General features: G+C 39.2%; 1 protein-coding gene and 1 long non-coding RNA gene across 4 annotated transcripts in view; one reads left to right on the plus strand and one right to left on the minus strand.

Annotated features, from left to right (window-relative positions):
* Positions 1-20,000, minus strand: part of LOC308081358 (actin filament-associated protein 1-like 1) — a gene marked incomplete at its 5' end in the record, with an annotated part of 54,144 nt that overhangs the window by 33,198 nt on the left and 946 nt on the right. For all 3 annotated transcript variants that reach the window (XM_080457737.1, XM_080457738.1, XM_080457736.1), the window contains 3 exons: positions 13,799-13,916; positions 14,559-14,647; positions 16,027-16,107. In XM_080457737.1, coding sequence (XP_080313863.1) covers positions 13,799-13,916; positions 14,559-14,647; positions 16,027-16,107 — 288 coding nt within the window. The remainder of the gene's footprint in view (positions 1-13,798; positions 13,917-14,558; positions 14,648-16,026; positions 16,108-20,000) is intronic.
* On the plus strand, positions 7,508-11,675 carry LOC308081359. The gene is made up of 5 exons (XR_013932837.1): positions 7,508-7,587; positions 8,513-8,574; positions 9,115-9,206; positions 9,729-9,812; positions 11,060-11,675. It is a non-coding gene; the product is annotated as an uncharacterized lncRNA (long non-coding RNA).

Consider the following 20,000-nt stretch of genomic DNA (forward strand, 5'->3'; position numbering starts at 1 on the left):
ATCACAGTTTTTTGGAGGTTGAATGGAAACAAATCCTAGAAAGAGTACATTCATCCTCCATTTGTGTCAAACATGCACTAATTCAGTTTAAACTACTACATTGCACATACTGGACAAAATCAAGACTGAGTACAATGTACAAAGACACAGATGCAACCTGCAAGCGTTGTAAGGCTGCTCCAGCAACACTGATACATACAGTATGTTCTGGCAATGCTCCAGCCTGTCATGTTTCTGGTCCAATATATTTAAAGCCTTCTCGGAAATGTTTGAAACACACATAGAACCGTGCCCACTAGTGATGTGCGGGTCGGGTTTTTTCATGACCCGCCACGCCCCGCCTCGCCACGGAACCCAACCCGCCTCGACCCGCCCCGCGAACCCATATATAAATCTATGCCTCAACCCGCCCGCGACCCGCAGTGGGGAAAAAAAGATAATCATCATCATAATAGCTCAGATTTATATAGCGCTCTTTTAAGTACCCTAAGTCGCTTTAAATGTCTACAACAACATTGTCATGGGCTAAATAAACAAGCATGTTGTTCAAAATAGGGCTTTTTTTTTTGCGTGTGAGAGTGGCTGACCCGCTCACCGCAGCCCGCATAATTGCCTCTGAAATCCTGACTCGACCACCCGCGCCGCGGGTTGACCCGCGGGTTACGGGTCGGCCCGCTCATCACTAGTGCCCACTGATCGCACTCTTTTAACTTGCACCTACTAATAATCACCTAAACAAAATAACGCTAGATGTCATGGCGTTCACAACGCTGCTCGCAAGACGCATAAATTAATACTCTTAGAATGGAAAAAATCCACACCGCCATCACACTTAAGATGGATCAAAGATATGATGTACTTCCTTAAGCTAGAAAAAAAATCAAATTCCCCCTAAGAGGCCCTATTTTATGTTTCCTGGAACCCCTTCCTGAATTACTTGGAAAATTTAAATATTCCCCCGATCAATAGAATGAAAGGGTTCCTTGTTTACTATCTATCTTGTGTGTTGGTGGCGACTGGGCGAAAAGAGCCAGAATCCCCAAATATCAGTTTTTTGATTCTCGCTAGAATACGGAAATTTCTGATGCATATCCTGAGTTTTGTTGATATGCAACATATCTGGGCAAATATTAACCTAATATACATCATGAAGATAATATATTGTACTAGGATATGAGCAACACTTTAATTTTGTCATGTATGTGTTCCGTAAATGACCTTAGATCATATCTGGATATATCTGTTCACAATATTCTTCTAGAATACTGATTAAGTCTATGGCATATCTGGATGTGTCAGATATTGAGTTCATATATCACTTAAAGTCATATCTTTACTCTGGAACCACTAAAGAATACAGACCATTTCCGATGCATATTGAAAGTTTTGTTGACATAAGCCATATTCATACAAATATGGATGAAATATTCATCTGCTTGTCATACACAATGTATGAATATGACGTAACGCAGTATATAGGAATATAATGACACCCTATTTCGAGTAGAATAATGGCAATATCTGTAGCATATATCATCATCTTTTGTCATATAAAACATATTTACTACAGATATTGCCATTGGACCTGTTTTGGGTGAGATATTTAACTGATATAGATAGGTCATGAAAATGGACAGAATCTGGTGATTTATACTGGGCAAAAAGGGCCTGAATCCGAAAATATCTCATTGGATACGTCACTGGATTTTATGTAGAATACAGAACATTTCTGATACATATCCTGAGTTTATTGATATGCCATATTTGGTCAAATATGAACCCAATATACATCATGAGGACATATATTATATAAGGATACCAGCTACATCTTATTTGTGTCATCTGTGTGTTCCAAATATCACCTTATATCCTATCTGGACATATCTGAGCACAATTTTTTTTCTAGAATACGGATCAAATCTATGGCATATCTGAATGTGTCACAAATACAGTCTATGTTAAGCTCATATCACTTAAAGTCATATCTTGACTCTGGAGCCACTAGAGAATTAAGTATACCGGAATATATTGATACCCTATTTTGAGTAGAATAATGGCAATATCTGTAGCATATATCATCACCCTTTGTCATAACATAATACCAAAGATGTTGCCATTGGGCCTGTTTTGGGTGAGAGTTTTACCTGATATTGATAGGTCATGAAAATGGACAGAATCTGGTAATTTTTACCAGGTGAAATCCCAAAATATTTATCCAGAAATATCATTAGATTTTCTGTAGAATACGGACCATTTCCGATACTTATCCTGAGTATCTGGTCAAATGTGAACCCAACATACATCATGAGGACATATATTATGTCAAAATACCAGCTACATCTTAATCTGGTGATTTCTATTTTCTTGATTATCTTGAGAATATGGATAATTTCTGGAACATATTTGAAGTTTTGTCGGTAGGCTCCACATTTGATAAAATATTGACTCAATATATGACTTTGGGAGGTATATAAAACCTTTTCATATGACACATATGTTATTCTTGTCATATTATGTTTTGATACAAAAATATTAAGATATTCGTATTAATTTGTGTAGAATACTGACAGTATCCATAGCATATCACTAAGTGAAAAGGTCCAGAATCCTTAACTTATAACAATGTATATTTCCTTGGATTCTCTACAGAATACGGACCAATGCTGATGCAAATGAGTTTTGTTGATATGTGCCATATGATATCTAGTCAAATATAGACCCAGTATCCTACAGAGGACATAGTATATTATACTAGGATTCCAGCTACATCTTATTTGTGTCATATATGCGTTCCAAATATGACCTTTGGTCTGGAAATGTCAGGTTATGGTAAAGACTACTCAATGTCAGGTAAATGACAAGTTGTTACACACAGCCATGATCAAATGAGAAACCTCCTCTCCTAGTTGATCTAAGCATACTGTGTACGCAGTGCATAACCCAAAGTCTGCAAATACTTTCAGTGCTCACATCCCCGGGTATGGACTAGTACTGTACTGATTACATCTATGGCATATCTTTGTGTGTCACAATTATCTTGGGTTCATATTATGTAAAATATTTAACTGATGTATAAGTTATGCAATGGGTCGAGCTCAAGAGCTTTAAGTGGATACAGTCTGTCTCACAGGTAGGGTCAAAATGGGATGGGGCTCACAGAGCCCAAGGATCCTTACCAGGGAAGCTAAGCATGCAGATCTGTTGTTTTTACCTTTCATAAACAACACAGAGGCAGCAAGCTTGTACATGTCCTTATTTCTGTATGCATTGCAAATGATTCTGCTTTGCTGGTAACTGGATAAAAACAGAACATCTCTGGGTAAAGACTAAAGACCCCCAGAAAGTATGCAGTTGAATTGGCTATGGGACAGCAAGCTGTCATTATATTTAGGGAAGTCTGAATGTTGATCAAGGCATACATTGGACTCTATCAGCGTTTCTCTTGAATTTAATGGTAGGTATTAGGTAAGTGTAAGCATTCAGTTAATCATCTTGGACGTGAACGAGACCAGTGTATAATCAGTGAGTCTATGGCCCTCTCTTGGTAAGGACCATGCTAAGTGATCAAGGCCTCTAGCAAGAACATCAAAGTTCCTTGATAAGTTCCATGAGGACACTAGCTTTGTATCCTAAATAGGAGGGCTAGTGTATCTATTCTGAAATGATAGAAACTGAGAGGACAAGTAGGGATAGGCCTATATTCCTCTAGTGGGGGGAGTAATGGAACACAATCCCCAATGCAGGCCTAAACTCGGGACTGCAATGGCGAGACAGACAGACAGACAGACAGACAGACAGACAGACAGACAGACAGACAGACAGACAGACAGAGAGTGTAAACAAAACACATACAGTGGTTGAGTACACAGTATGATGCTTTTCAAACATACAAAATAGGTGCATGCCGCTTGTACAAGGTGTTATTTTGTTGCACAAAGTATACAGCAGCATACTGCTTTGAAATAATGACCTCGGGTCTTGAACCCAGACTCCATGATTAAAGGCTTGTATACATATGGCAAACTGTTGACTATGCAAAGGTCTTGACCTCAGCTGTCAGGTATGGTCATTGTTAAACATCTATGGGGGACTATGGAAATGGGGGCAATTATCACCCATTTAATGATAAACGCACGCACGCACACGCACACACATGCGGAATATATTAATGTAATGAAAAAACTACAATTCACATTATAGATGTGACAGAACTTGTTACAGTGTATATATCAGCCCAACATACACTTGTTTTGGGGAAAAGTGGCACAGAAAAAAATAAATAAATCCTTTTAAATAAATATGCAAATATGGGTAAAATACTTAAAAAATTGGAACAATATATGGCAACCAGATATTAAACATAATTTACTGTATTCATCAATGCCTAACACAAATAATCATGCTTGAAATAAGAAAAAGAAAAAAACGACATCATACAACAGACATCATATATTCATTGACAGGTTATATAAGCAAATGATCAGCTGTAATGAAATCTGATTTAAACACATTTTAATGCCCAAACTAACTGAATATATTGCATATCAACAGTGAATGAATGTAGACGCCATGTTGTAGTTTCTGAAAAAAACGACACATACAGCGTGTCAATGGAAAGCACTTCCAAAATTAACTACAAGTCCCACAATGCATTGCAGACGTCTGTTGCTTTGTGGGTGCATGCCCGCCAAATTTCAGTTTGAAAAAACGAAATGCGATTGGCTGTGTGCTAAAGTGCCATGACGTTGCAGGCAGCTATTGGCTCTTGACTCATTGGAGCAGCAGTGAACCTTGAATGAACTCTGAGTGCGCGCAGTCAGTAACTCTCATGCAGGATGCAGGCTCTGTGATAGCTGAAGTGATTTAGGTTAAAACGAACTGAAATAAAGGCACTAAAAGACTGTTGGACAAGAAAGTAAGTTTCTACAAGCTGCTGATATATTTGTGGAGACTTTTGGAGACTTTTGGCATGCACAGTCACAGAGGTTGGAGCAGTGAGATAATATTACAGGTAATGCACAGCTTTTATATTTTCTCATGAAAATGCAGTGGTCCTTCATGTCAAGGACCCCCAAATCCAAAATAGAGGCTATTTGGCTGCAGACCCCCTTCTGAAAATATTTGCAACCTGAGCTTGTAGATCTGCTATTTTCAAATAGCTGATGTAATAGGGTGGTTAAACTGTTTTTTTCATGCTATATTAACTAATATAGCTAGGGAACCCCCTCAGAAACCTCTGGTGGTCCCTCCCTGGACCCCACTTTGATAATCTACTGTGTATTTTTACTTAATTAAAGGCATAGGGGAAGTGATTTTCTTTGGTTAAAATAAGTGTTAAATAGCTCTATATTGTGATAGTACTCATTGCTATAGAGTGTTTGTTCAGTAACAGTGTTAAATAGCTCTATATTGTGATAGTAGCTATAGTGTTTGTTCAGTAACAGTGTTAAGTAGCTCTATATTGTGATAGTACTCATTGCTATAGAGTGTTTGTTCAGTAACAGTGTTAAATAGCTCTATATTGTGATAGTAGCTATAGTGTTTGTTCAGTAACAGTGTTAAGTAGCTCTATATTGTGATAGTACTCATTGCTATAGAGTGTTCAGTAACAGTGTTAAATAGATCTATATTGTGATAGTACTCATTGCTATAGAGTGTTTGTTCAGTAACAGTGTTAAATAGCTCTATATTGTGATAGTAGCTATAGTGTTTGTTCAGTAACAGTGTTAAGTAGCTCTATATTGTGTGACAGTAATCATTGCTATAGAGATTTTGTTCAGTAACTGTTAACCAAACCGAAATGCCGATCTACAAGCTTGTAGATCTGCTATTTTTGGCTAATGTTCCCCTCAGAAAAGGAATTCTAGGTTTCAACAGGTTAAAAAAAAAAGTTCCTATCACACAAACATGTGTTGGCCCCCCTGTAGTAACTCTGAGGACCCCCCGTTGAAGACCCCTGCTATACAGTACCAATGATTACTATTACAATATAGTACTTTAACCTTACAAATTGTTTGTTTTAACCCAAAAATATCACTTACCCTACCTTTAACCAAAATGAGCTGTCATCCAATCTCTTATGCTATTTCTTGTTTGTGTCTACCTTTTGGTGCAGAGACAGGTAATTAATAGAGATAGTAATAATCTGGGCAAATGCAAACAGTGAGAAAATAAGGCAAATACCATTACAATTGACCTTTACTAATGTAATCTAAATTATTGTAGCCTACTGTACACTGTGCCAATTGTGGCTGTGTTAAACCATCAGCAGTGAATATAATGACTCAGTACTATGAGTATATTTACACTATCAAGTGTGAATATGAATGAATAGTCTTGTCAGTGCAACTTAACAGGCATCTGTTACATTTCTGTGATGTCATGTCATAATAATGTATTTGACTGTATACAAAGATTAACGCGTTGATACACAATTTAACTCAGAGATACAAATGAACCATAAAGCCTGGTTTATACTTTGTTGCACAAGGTGCCTGTATTAAAAATGGCTGGTCTACAAGCTCACAATGTGTTGCATCACTTGTAGATCAGCTATTTTTGTGTGACACCAGCGCACACCTATGATGGGGCGTAATTGAGTCCATTTATTGGTACCATTCATACACTCTTTATTGCGTAGTCTTTACATGGGCCTGGGGGCCAGACCCAGCCCCTGGACCATCTCAATCCAAAAAAGACCCCCCAAAACATGTCAATTTTAAAAGGCAGCAGATTTTGAGAAAAATCATTTTACTCATTCCAAATTGGTGGGCTACTAGTATTTACAATTTTAATCCATACTTGCATTCCACTGGTGAAGGTAGCTGTACAGTATGTACTCAAATGGTCAATATCAAAATGTTTATAATCGTGAGACAGTCTGCCTTGAGTCCATATATTTAACATAATGGTGACCATTTTGAATTTAGATGACCACAGACATGTCAGTAGGCAGAGATCTCTGATCGTCTGGCTTTCCCAGACTATATTTGTTTCTAAATTATTATTGATATGTTTGACCAAGCATCCAATTATAATTAACATTATCTGCCTTCCACAGCACATAATTGCCTTGGACACCACTGTCCACTGACCTTGGTCTGGTCTTGGTTTTTAAATGCATCTGTTTGTGTGTGTGTGTGTGTGTGTGTGTGTGTGTGTGTGTGTGTGTGTGTGCGTGTGCGTGTGCGTGTGTGTGTGTGTGTCTGTCTTCAGCTTCCGAACGCTTCATAAGGAGGAGGTTACAACTGCTGTGATCCAGACAATAGAGGATTTCAGACACCAAAGTTGAGCCTCCACCAACTCCAAAGTAAGTTTTATATCAGGCTGTTAATCTGAGTAGTAATATGACCTTAAATTGGTTGTGATTTTAACAATTTGATGACCTGGCTTACCTGTGATCCTACTTTACTGAGGCACTACACTGTCTCTCTGCATGTATGTGATGTCTTAATATAATACACTTAGAGTTCATAACATGGTATTTGTGTTGTAATTTTCATTCACTAGGAGGCAGTGAAAAGATGGAGCTGGACGGGACCGGAGGACATAAAAAAGACGAAGACCCTTACCAGCAGGACAGATCGGGTGAGTTATTGCCCTGCTCTATTACTGTTGCATTTGATTGATCACGTGTATTATCAATTGGCTTTTTATGTAAGGGATAATTAACAGTGAGGTGGTCATTACTGAGAAATACGCTAACAGGGTGATGCAGGACTTGAATAAACACACTTGAGTGAATCAAAGATTCTCTGTCTGGTGGACATATTTTATTTCCTTCCCAAAAAGTGGATTTTACACAAAATGTGGGGGTCTGAGAGGCTTCCCACCATAGACAATAGGCTTTCAGCATCATGAAACTGCCTTTGTTTAAGCGAATATCAAAATCATACTTATGTTTACTCAAGTGTAGTGATCATACTTGCAATGGTTCCCAAACTGGGGGTCCCCAAATGATTTGGAGGGTCCCCAGATGATTACCTTAGTGCAACATTGTTTTCTCACTCGACAGTAAAGAAACCAACATACAGTAAAATTGTATACAGGGTACCTGCACATTTATAAAGTTACAATTTAAGGACTTTTAAGACCTTTTAATACCTCGATAGCCGATCTAAAATGATTAGCTTAATGTGCAACATTGTTTTCTCACTCAACAGTAAACACACCAACATACAGTGTATACAGGGTATCTGCACATTTATAAAGTTACAATTTAAGGAATTTAAGACCTTTTAATACCAAATTGGCCAAATATTATGTAAAAAATAGGCAAATATTGTGAAATCAGCCGATCTACAAGCTCACGCCTAGCAGTGCTAGGCGTTGTGAGCTTGTAGTTCGGATATTTTCACAATATTTATCTGTGGAACCGAGTCAAACTAAATGTAATGCCTACAATTCCAAGTGCTTGTCAGGGTGGGGGTCCCCAGTTCAAATATGATTATTTTGGGGGGTCAGGGCTGAAAAGTACAGTTAGACTGACACCACTGTATTAATGTCCCTACAGACCACCGTCCGTTAAATCTATAGAAGCCTCGGAGAGAGATGGCAGGTCCAGCCGGAGGACAGGTATGTTCCCACCCCCCCCCCCCCCCCCCCCCCACCTCTGAAATGCCTCTGTTTGTGAAATAACATAACACTTTTGTATCATGTTATGCTGAAAATATCAGTGCCCATACCCTAGGTGGGGTTGGCGAAAGGGCCTCTCCGTGTGGAGTTTGCATGTTCTCCCCGTGTCTCCTAGGGTAGATACCCTCACAAAAACATGCAGTAATCCTGGTCACTATACTGCCTCCCCCTGGCCAGGGGCGCCTGATGGAGGGGAAAGGAACTGGTTGGAATAACGTGTTCCTTCCACGCGCTACGTCCAACCAGGGAAACTCTCCCCTGTCAGGTGATAAGAAGGTCAGTTGGCTCTCATGCATTGAAGGAGGCATGAGCTCGGCCCTGGCCTCCCTAGGTTGGCAGAGGGAAGGTAGTGCCCAGGATTACATAGACAATTGGCACTGGGTGTAAAAAATGGGGTTACAAAATCGTGGGATAAACATTTTAGGAAAAAAATAATATTATGCTTAATGAGGGGTATCTTAAAAGTGTGATTTTCCACAGCTTCCGTACTGCTCACAATGAGGTGGTGACCCAGGCTGTGATGCAGGCTATTCACGACTCAGAGCCCCAGTGGACCACCAGCCTAGTCAGAAGTAAGTCTGATATCACGTTAATTTGGGGACTTATGTCCTTAAATTGCTTGTAATTTTAACAATTGGATGACCTGCTGCTTACCTGTGATCGTGAGGTATTTTCTATGTATGCGTTACCTTGCTTACTGCAAGTCGCTCTGGATAAAAAGCGTCTGCTAAATACCTACATTGTAGATTAGTGTTGATTTGACACTGTTAAAGATAACAGATGGCAAACTAACCATCTAATATAGCAAAATGTTATATTGTTGTTTTTGTTAAAAAGGTAAGTTTTCTATTCAAATGGTAATTTCTATAGTGTTTGCTAAATAACAGGGGTCTCTTCTTGCTCTCAAATAAACAGAAAATAAATGTTCATCAGGAGAGTACCCCCATTTTGTTTGCCAGTTTACATTTTGTCTGCTCATTTCTTTGAGCAGACAAAATGTAAACTATCTGTGATCACTATCCTTTTGAGATGCCTTACTATAATACATTTAGAGTTCATAACTTGGTATTTGTGTTGTAATTTTCATTCACTAGGAGCCTGCAACAGGGCTTATGAGAACATCAAAGCCGCTCAGAAGATGGAACTGGATAAAGACCCTTACCAGCAGGAAAGATCGGGTGAGTTATTGCCCTGCTCTATTACTGTTGCATTTTATTGATCACGTGAATTATCAATTACCTTTTTTATGTAAGGGATATAACAGTGAGGTGGTAATTACTGAGAAATACACTGGAGGAGACAAAGCAGAGGGGTCATACAGTCCAAATGTTTATAGCTTGGGTTGTGTAGCTGCCATAATATAGCTCTGGTCCAGAGCTATATTAGTAGTAAAAAATAAACAATATACTAGTTTCACTACTCGCCAAAACAAAAACATGGGTTTCTGATCTTAAAGGTAGGGTAAGTGATATGTTTTGGTTAAAACTAAAAGTATTTTGTTAAAAGGTTAAAATACTATATTCTGATAGTAATCATTGCTATAGAGTGTTTTTTCAGTAACAGATGTCTCTCCAGCTCTTTAATAAACAGAAAATACATTTTTCGGTAGGTGTCAAAATCTCAGCCAATCAGGAGAAAGTACACATTTTTTAGCTTAATTTGTATAGTGTTCCAGTTCCAATTTTGTCTGCTCATTTCTTAGTGTCATCACTTCCATTTCACATTTCACTTGTTTAATCTGTATCCTAATCTGTATCCTGATTGAGTTCTCTGTCCTGGTTGGATAAAATTGAACTGAAACTAAAATGTATTTTCTGTTTAATAAAGAGGTGGAGAGACAAGGAGACTCCTGTTACTGAACAAACACTCTATAGCAATGAGTACTATCACAATATAGAGCTATTTAACACTTATTTTGACCAAAGCAAATCACTTACCCTACCTTTAAGCCTATTCTACAGATCTGTCATAGCATTTTTTTATTGTCCAGTCCAGATCGGTGGCACACTTGAGTGAATCAAAGCTTTTCTGTCAGGACGTTTTATTTCCTGGCCAAAAAGTGCATTTTACACAAAAGGTGGGGTTATAAAAGGCTTCCCACCATAGACAATAGGCTTTCAGCATCATAAAACTGCCTTGTTTCAGTGAATATCAAAATCATACTTAGGTTTTCTCAAGTGTAGTGATCCTACTCTCAATGGTTCCCAAACTGGGGGTCGGGGACCTTTTAATTACTTTAGTGCAACATTGTTTTCTCATTCGACAGTAAACAAACCAACATACTGTTTAACGCAGGGGTCTTCAACGTTTTCAGGCCAAGCTGAGAGAGAGTTGAAGCCATAATATAACCCTCATACTGTATTTACTTATTTAGTTTTGTTGATCGCTTTAAAAGTCTAACCTCCTCTTCTCATCTGTTACACAGCTTTTCAAGAAACGGGTCAAGATTGGGCAGAAGGGAGGAGAGAGAGAGGACTTGGACTACCTCAGTGGTGCGGACGCGAACTTTGTCGAGAGTGATGAAGACAAGACTGCCTTTAAAATAACTTCACCAAAGTGGCGCGCCGGACGGCTGTCCAAAATAATGGCTTCATGTCAAACTGCCCTGGATGAAAACCGAAGGAAGTGTGTGGAGCCGAAGTCCAACCGTGTTCGCACAAACTACGAACTCTTCACCAGACAAACCCCCCTGCTGCAGAGGGCAAGCATCACTATCTGCAGGAGAGTGAGAAGGAAGAAGGCGACACTGGAGTGTAAAGCCTTTTAGTTATACACTAATCCACGGAGCGCTGCCCTGTAGGTAGCGCGCCATTGCTGCGGTGTCAGACTCAGTCAGCAGCTGTTGCGGTTCTGTCCGTCTGTTGACGTTACTCTTTACCTGCTTGGTTTAATTACTAAATAACTATACATCTTTGTAAAGTTAGTGTTAGTAAAAGTTAGTAAAAGTTAGTAAAAAGCAGGTAAAAGACTCAAGAGTAACGTCAGTGACTGCAGCTGACTGACACCGAGTCTGACACCGCAGCAATGGCTGCGCCACCTACAGGGCAGCGCTCTGTGGATTTGTGTATAGGCTACTGGACTCCTAAGCTTTTGGAAGGGAGTATAAATGGTTCCAGTACAGTTTACTTTGTTTGATTGGCTTAGCGGCAGATTTGGACTGGAAACACGTGAAGGTGTCATTATGTTTCTGGTTCAAATCTGATGCTGAGCCAATCAAACAAAGCTATGGGGAACTGAACTGGAACACGAAACATTTATGCACCCTTTCAAAAGCTTCGGAGTACAGTTGTGCACAGTTAACGGTGGTGTGTGTGGATGTTTTTATTTTAATACTGTTTTTAGGAGTACAGTTGTGAACAGTTTAGGGTAGTGTGTGTGTGTGTGTGTGTGTGTGTGTGTGTGTGTGTGTGTGTGTGGATGTTTATTTTAATATTTTTTTAGCATCACTCACACCCCGTTCCGTTTAAAAAGTCAGTTCAGTTCTCCAGAGACTTCTGCCCAATCTTGACCCGTCGTTCCTACCTTGTTCCTAGTTGTGTGGAGAGGGAGTTTGGAAGTGCGTGTGTGGAGAGAGGGAGAGTTTGAGGTGTGTGTGTGGAGAAGAGTTTTGAGGTGTGTGTGTGTTTTGGAGGTCTTGGCCCCAGCTCTGTTAAAAAATAAATATTGCTCATTTGAAAGTGATTTTTTGTTGTCATTTTTAGCTTAATAATTAATTCAAAGTAGATCGGCCATGGTTACAGGCCGTATCAATACAATAACCTGACATAATATGCAAGTGGTGTTTGGACTTCAAATATGGTTACAGGTCGTATCAATACAATATCCTGACATAATATGCAAGTGATGTTTGGACTTCAAATATGGTTACAGGTCGTATCGATACAATATCCTGACATAAAATGCAAGTGGTGTTAGGACTTCAAATATGGTTCCAGGTCGTATCGATACAATATCCTGACATAAAATGCAAGTGGTGTTTGGACTTCAAATATGGTTACAGGTCATATCGATATAATATCCTGACATAAAATGCAAGTGGTGTTTGGACTTCAAATATGGTTACAGGTCGTACTTCAAATATGGTTACAGGTCGTATCGATACAATATCCTGACATAAAATGCAAGTGGTGTTTGGACTTCAAATATGGTTACAGGTCGTACTTCAAATATGGTTACAGGTCGTATCGATACAATATCCTGACATAAAATGAAAGTGGTGTTTGGACTTCAAATATGGTTACAGATCGTATCAATGCAATATCCTGACATAAGCTGCAACTGGTGTTTGGACTTCAAATATGGATAGTGGTCATATCTTGACATTGGATATGAGTAACTAATCATCTCCACATATGACAGCTGTCCATTTCTGATGAGATATTTTAGACACTGATTAGAATTATTTCCCGAATATGGCATGTGGTAATATACAGTATCTGGGATGATACACTCCATATTCTATCAAGAATAAAAGTGGTCCCACATCCGTAGTTGATATGCTCCGACCATGAAATATATTTCAAATACTGTTCGGAGAGTATCCCATTTGGATATCATCATATTTGCATCATATCTGGTAATATTCGGGCAACGATATCTAGGGATTCTTGGTTTTTTTGCGCAGTGCGAGGGCTAAACATTTTGTATTATAACACCCGTCTCTGTTACTGAGCAAGCACGCAGCTTATATTTAGGGCATATACAGGTTTCTATGGTTGGCAAGCAAGAAACTCAACTTAACAGGTCTACTGCATAATATATGAACTGTAATTATTTGTACTGTGACTGATCAATGTGGTCTTTTTATATAATATATAAACAATATTATTGTTGTGAATATGATAAGTATGACCACTTCCACTCCCACAAATTGACTCGGTTAATCCCCATTATATTATTTTATAGATTTTTTTCCCCCTGATATTTCTGATTATGATTATGACTATTATTATTATTATTTACTATGTGCTTTATTATATCTATTATGTAAAGCCGCGACCACATTTGTATAAATGTTTTTTGTGTAAAAATAAAGTTGTTTGTGTGTAGTGTGTGTGTGTGTGTGTGTGTGTGTGTGTGTGTGTGTGTGTGTGTGTGTGTGTGTGTGTGTGTGTGTGTGTGTGTGTGTGTGTGCGCGCGTGTGTGTGTGCACGTGTGGACTAACTATGCATGGTGGTACTGAAGTACTGAGGGGTGGAGCCAGGGTCCAGGGGGACCGCCTCCTCATAGTAATCGTCAGGAAGGGGAGTGATCGGCACGGGAGGGGGTGTGTCCGTAGGTGTCTGGGGAAACAACCAATCACAACCACAGGTCAAACCCAACATTATGATAAACTTCTGCAAGCAGAAGAATGAATAAGAAAATATGAATACAACATTATTCCTTTTAGATATATTTATTATGATTTCAGATCATCCCATGTCAACACAGCATGATTAAAGTTTTCTAAAATAGTAAGATCTTCAGACATTACAAGCTTCAGTACAAGTATAAAACAGGGCTTAAACGGTTCAAGAGATTCTTCACTCTTGGACAGAGAAAACAGCTAGTATTTCTAAGATGGCAGACCATGTCTGGACAATTTCAAAGTTGTTATTCACTTCTTTGACAACTTGTGGTCACTTGAAGACTCGCCGTTCCTTGCTGTGACTTCTCCTCTGACTCCACAGGTCAATAAGGTCATGCATGCTTCTAATCAGTTTCGCCAACCTAACTCAAATATTCTATATGCTTGCATGCCAGAAAATGTATATAGTTCAAATCCACAAAGACAGACAGACAGACAGACAGACAGACAGACAGACAGACAGACAGACAGACAGACAGACAGACAGACAGACAGACAGACAGACAGACAGACAGACAGACAGACAGACAGACAGACAGACAGACAGACAGACAGACAGAAAGATAGACAGACTTACAGATTTATTCAGGTGAGTTTTCTCTTCCTCCTCTTTCTGCTGTTCTTTCTGCTCTACGGGGGACGCACTGAGCATGTGCAGATCACAGTCTGGTGAAGCAACAAGGAAAGTTAGTCACCTACACCATCATCATCATCATCATCATCCTAATGAACTGAGATGAGAAAAGATTAGGGGTGGAAGAAGTACTCAGATATTTACTTAAAGGGATATTTCAGTTTTTCTGTCAGATAACTCACGAATAGATTGAACCAATATTATAGACCAAATATATTTAAGCAATATAATAGAATTAGAATACAAGTGTGGATGTAATATTTTATCTTGGCGTTCAGGCTCTGCTATATTTTTTCTCCCTGCTCAGCACATTCATACAGCCATCATTAACCATTAAGAGCAGGGAGATAGATATACCATAACATAACAACCCCCCCCGGGGAACAGACCAATAGCAGAGCCTGGTGGTGCTGGGGTGGTGGTGGGCGCAAACGCCGCATGACAACAAGCTAGAAGACACAACCGGATGGAATGCCCGATTCAAGAGAACTTAAATACCCGCCCAATTGGACAGCTGATTGCCACGTCAGTGTATGACGTATGGATCTTGCATGACGCTGTAAACAGCCACATAGAATGAGCAATGCATGTAACCTCTCGAGTGTATGCTGCCAGAGCTAACTCGCAGGCTACGTATATATTTTTTTTAATTGGGTAATTTTATCGGCTACTCATGCTTTTGGGAGCACCCCAGACAGTTTTTAAGTTGCTTGATTCAGTATTTAGATATTTGATATTAATTTTAACAGACACGCCCCCTTCCATTAAAGTAGCAATACCACAATATAAAAATACTCTGTTACAAGTAAAAGGCCTGTGTTCAAAATGTTACTTGAGTAAAAGTACAAAAGTATTGGTATCAAAATATACTTAAAGTACCAAAAGTAAATGTTTGAAAATAGCAGATCTACAAGCTCTCAACCCGTCGCATCGAGCTTGTAGATCGGCTATTTTCAAATAGCCTATGAATAAAATAGGGCTGAAGTGGCTAATGTATGTTTTATAATGTAATCATTTATATCTGCAAAGTAACCAATAACTAAAGTTTTCAAATAATTGTAGTGGAGTAAAAGTACAATATTTGCCTCTGAGATGTACTGGAGTAGAAGTAAAAGTATAGACAATTGGAAATACTCCAGTAAAGTAAAAGTATCTCAAAATTGTACAATATTTGAGTAAATGTACTTGGTTACTTTACACCACTGATCATCATCGTCATCATCATCATCATCATGAACTGAGATGAGAAAAGATCAGATAGTTATTATATTTAGTCATGACGATAATAATTCTGTGTGATTATAAGTTTATTTCCGCCCAACAAATAAGGCATCTCTGTCTAAAGCTGGCGAGAGCCTCTCATTACGTGGCTCTATACTCCTCTGTGATCGTCTATTGATTTATTGCTCACCGAAATCCTCAAACAGCGACTCCACGAAGCTGGTGCCGTTGCTGTACAGACAGCTGTTCATGTAGACGTCGGAGCCGTTCCCTGGAGGAGAATTGAGAGGAGTGAAACATTTAAAAAAAAACACTTAACCACCATTAAGACCGGGAACGCATCTCTGTGACATTTTTAGATTTCTTTGCCTATCAAAAAAATTGCAGATCTACAAGCTCGTAGCGCTGCACCGAGTGCCGCGCTACGAGCTTGTAGATCTGCTAATAAAATAAATAAATAAAATAAAATTTCTTTTTTTTTATGTTCAAACATTTTCAATGATTATTATTTTTTGCAGCAGATCTACAAGCTCATAGTGTGGCACTCGGTGCCGTGCTATGATGAGCTTGTAGATTTGCAATTTTTGAATAGCCAAAGTAATCTTAAAATGACACAGACGCTTTCCCGGATTGAATTGGTTAAACCCCTGTAGTCTCAGAGAACTGGACTTGAATTACACAACCGCACTTTCCCTCCACTTTTTCCATCTGCACTCCAAACCTCTTCGTGATGCGACGCATTGTGAGCTTGTAGATCATATCCCCCCCCAGAATATGGTTAACAGCCATAAATCACATCTCTCTCTCTCTCTCTCTCAAGTTGTTGCAACAGCGGTCAGACCCAGAGAACAGCTTTATCAGCACCACTGAGACCTTCTGGACATTCTGTAGTCCAGTGATTCTCAACCTTCATTTCAAGGACCCCCAGTTTGACATGCGTTATGTAACAGACTCCTGTGTGTCCCACTGTGCGTGTATGTGTGTGTGCGTGCGCGTGTGTGTGCGTGCGTGCGTGCGTGCGTGTGCGTGCGCGTGTGCGTGTGCGCGTGTGTGTGTGTGTGTGTGTGTGTGTGTGTGTGTGTGTGTGTGTGTGTTTGTGTGAGTGTGTGTGTGTGTGTGTGTGTGTGTGTGTGTGTGTGTGTGTGTGTGTGTGTGTGTGTGTGTGTGTGTGTGTGTGTGTGTGTGTGTGTGTGTGTGTGTGTACATATTCTACCCACACTACTGAGGGTAGATTGTCTATGTACATTTAGAAAAATGTTATACCTGTTAATATACTGTTAATATAGTGTTAGTGCACTTTGACTACTCATATCTAGACCTGTTAAAGGGATAGTTCACCCCCAAAAATACTTTTTTTCTATCAATTAGTCACCCCATAAAGACTTGAATTCATGGATATTTTTTAGTTTTTGTCGCATTCCTAAGCCAATAATTTGATGACCAGTGGACCGGTAGGCAGCCGTTCCGGTAGGACACACAAAGGAGTCTCTTTGTGTCTCCTACCGGAACTGCTGCCGGTCTTCAATTTAAAGGCTTAGGAATGCGACAAAAACAAAAAAGATGAATTCAAGTCTCCATGGGGTGATTTTGGGGGTGGACTATCCCTTTAAAAGTTCTTCCACCATGCTAATTCCCGGGCAGTCCAAGTGCTGAGGGCCAAGCAAGATTTCCGTGGTGCACCCGGTAAACTTTTCCTAATCCATCTATAATTACCCAATTAGCCTTGCAAACCCAGTATCACCTTCATTCGTGAAATCACATTTAGCAAATTGTGTTCTTGTTAAATCCTTGCTTATATTTGTGGCTTACTGGTTTTGGGGCAAATGAATGTTTGAAATGTAGAACATTGCTTGAACTCGTTATGGTTCGTTCAAAAGAGGGGAGGACACTTATCTGCTCTTTAGACTGAGCTCTGTTTGTACAGAGAAACTGTTGTGATTCCTGCCCTGAGCTGGTGTTTTCAGTTAGGTCAGCTGTGCCATGTGGGCTTACCGGTATGTCAGACAGCAAAACACACAAGCCTCTCTCTAGCACAGGGAATATGGCTAATTACAGCCGTGCAACTTAATGTGTGTGATTGCCAACAACACTCCATTGCCACAACTATAGCCAGAAAGACTTTCTGAATCGGCTTTTGTTTTCTGCATTGTAAGAAAACCACAATTTACTGCAGGGTCTTTTGACCTTAAATTAAACAGAATTATAATATCCTGACAGTTAGTTCGGCTGCTTGTTAGCAGTGGTGGAAAACGTAATCAAATGTTTTACTTAAGTGAAAGTATCAATACTGCAATGTAGAAGTACTCTGATACAAGTAAAAGTCCCGAATTCAAAATTTACTTGAGTAAAAGTACAAAAGTATTGGTATCAAGATGTACTACCAAAGTAAAAGTACTAACATGTTTGAAAATAGCAGATCTACAAGCTCACAACGCGTCGCATTGAGACGCATTGTGAGCTTGTAGATCGGCTATTTTCAAATAGCCTAGGTATAAAATAGGGCTAAAGTGGTTAATGTATGTTTTATAATTTTGTAATTTATATCTGCAAAGTAACTAGTAACTAAAGTTTTGAAATAATTGTAGTGGAGTAAAAGTACAATATTTGCCTCTGAGATGTAGTGGAGTAGAAGTAAAAGTACAGACAATTGGAAATACTCCATGAAGTAAAAGTACCTCACAATTGTACTTAAGTACAGTACTTGAGTAAATGTACTTAGTTACTTTACACCACTGCTTGTTCGATTTTTATTTATTTAGAGTATGCATTCATCCCAAAGGGAAATTCCTCTTTCTTTTCCTGTCGTTCCCTCCATGTGGAGGTCTGGGTTTGGACCCAGCCACAGAACACCACTCCTGGGAGCTTGCTGGGGATTTGCTGCTTGTTCGAGAACACACAGACATTTACCTTTGTCCTTCCTCTAATTCCACTAATTATAATCTTACAGCATGTTATCCTCTCACATCCATGATTATGTCCTCCCCTTCATCCTTATGCAGCAGAGATAAACAAGGATCTACCACGTTTAGCCCTGGGCTTTGTCTTGTGTGCTGGAGGCCACCGTTGGTCACATATCATGATTAGAATCACAACCAACTTCATTTCCCCTGTGCACACAAATATGCTAGGAACTTGAATATACGCAGACATTCTGGAAGGGAAAATCCCTTAGTGGATGACTTTAACCACTTTCGACATGTCCTTATTTTGGACATAAGGGCATAGCAGTGGTGGCCATTTTGTGGTACCACATATAGAAAACCCATACATTTTTCCCATTGAGATTTCCGAAAATATTTATACAATTTTAAGCCTAAAACCAAGCCACCCAGGCTCTTGGTGAATCATGACCATAAAACATTTGATTCTGTGTCTAAAAATATTTGAAAACCGCAAAAATGTATTCAATATAGTATATAATATAATTAAATATTCAAATATTCTTTGAAAATGAATGGGTTTTCTATCTGTGGCACCACAAAATGGCTGCCACTGCTCAAGTATGCCCAATATAGGCAATGTAAGACAATGTAATCGGGAAAAATACAACACACATTTTCTAAAAAATTAATTTTCTTTCTGTTTGGGTTAGATTATTTCATTTATTTTATCTGCCGGTTTTACAAAGAGCATAGAAGGAGCAGGTTCTGCCAAAAGGGGTCATATTGTGTGTCCAAATATTTGTCCAATATGTTTCTCATTTATTAAAAAAAATTTAGCAGCTCAACAGACTTTGTTTCCCCTCAAAAGGAGTAGCAAAGACGTAGCACTCTCTGCGTCTGGGCTGTGTTCACCCCTCGGTTCAGCACAGCTTCCCCGTCCTGGGTATGACACTGTGCCAGACCTAACCCTGACCTAAGACTAAATCAATGACTCACATCTATTAAGTGTATTTGGCAAGTGTTGGTTTTAGAATTGGCTTTTCAATAAGAGAGCCAATATTGATTGACAGCATGAGTGTTTCTCAAGCCATTTTGCCTGGCTCAGAATAGAAGAAATAGAAGTACATCAGAGGCGATTAACTGTGGTGTGAACTTAAAACAAAATCGCTGGCCTTATGAGAGTATTTCACATCAAAACTATTCACATTGACCTCATTCAGACAGATTGATGCCTTTATTGGCAGAGACAAATCTACAAATCTAAAAATGGTGTTGCTTTATC

Source organism: Gymnoscopelus braueri, assembly GCF_963280865.1.
Source record: "Gymnoscopelus braueri genome assembly, contig: SCAFFOLD_273, whole genome shotgun sequence".
Classification (NCBI taxonomy): domain Eukaryota; kingdom Metazoa; phylum Chordata; class Actinopteri; order Myctophiformes; family Myctophidae; genus Gymnoscopelus; species Gymnoscopelus braueri.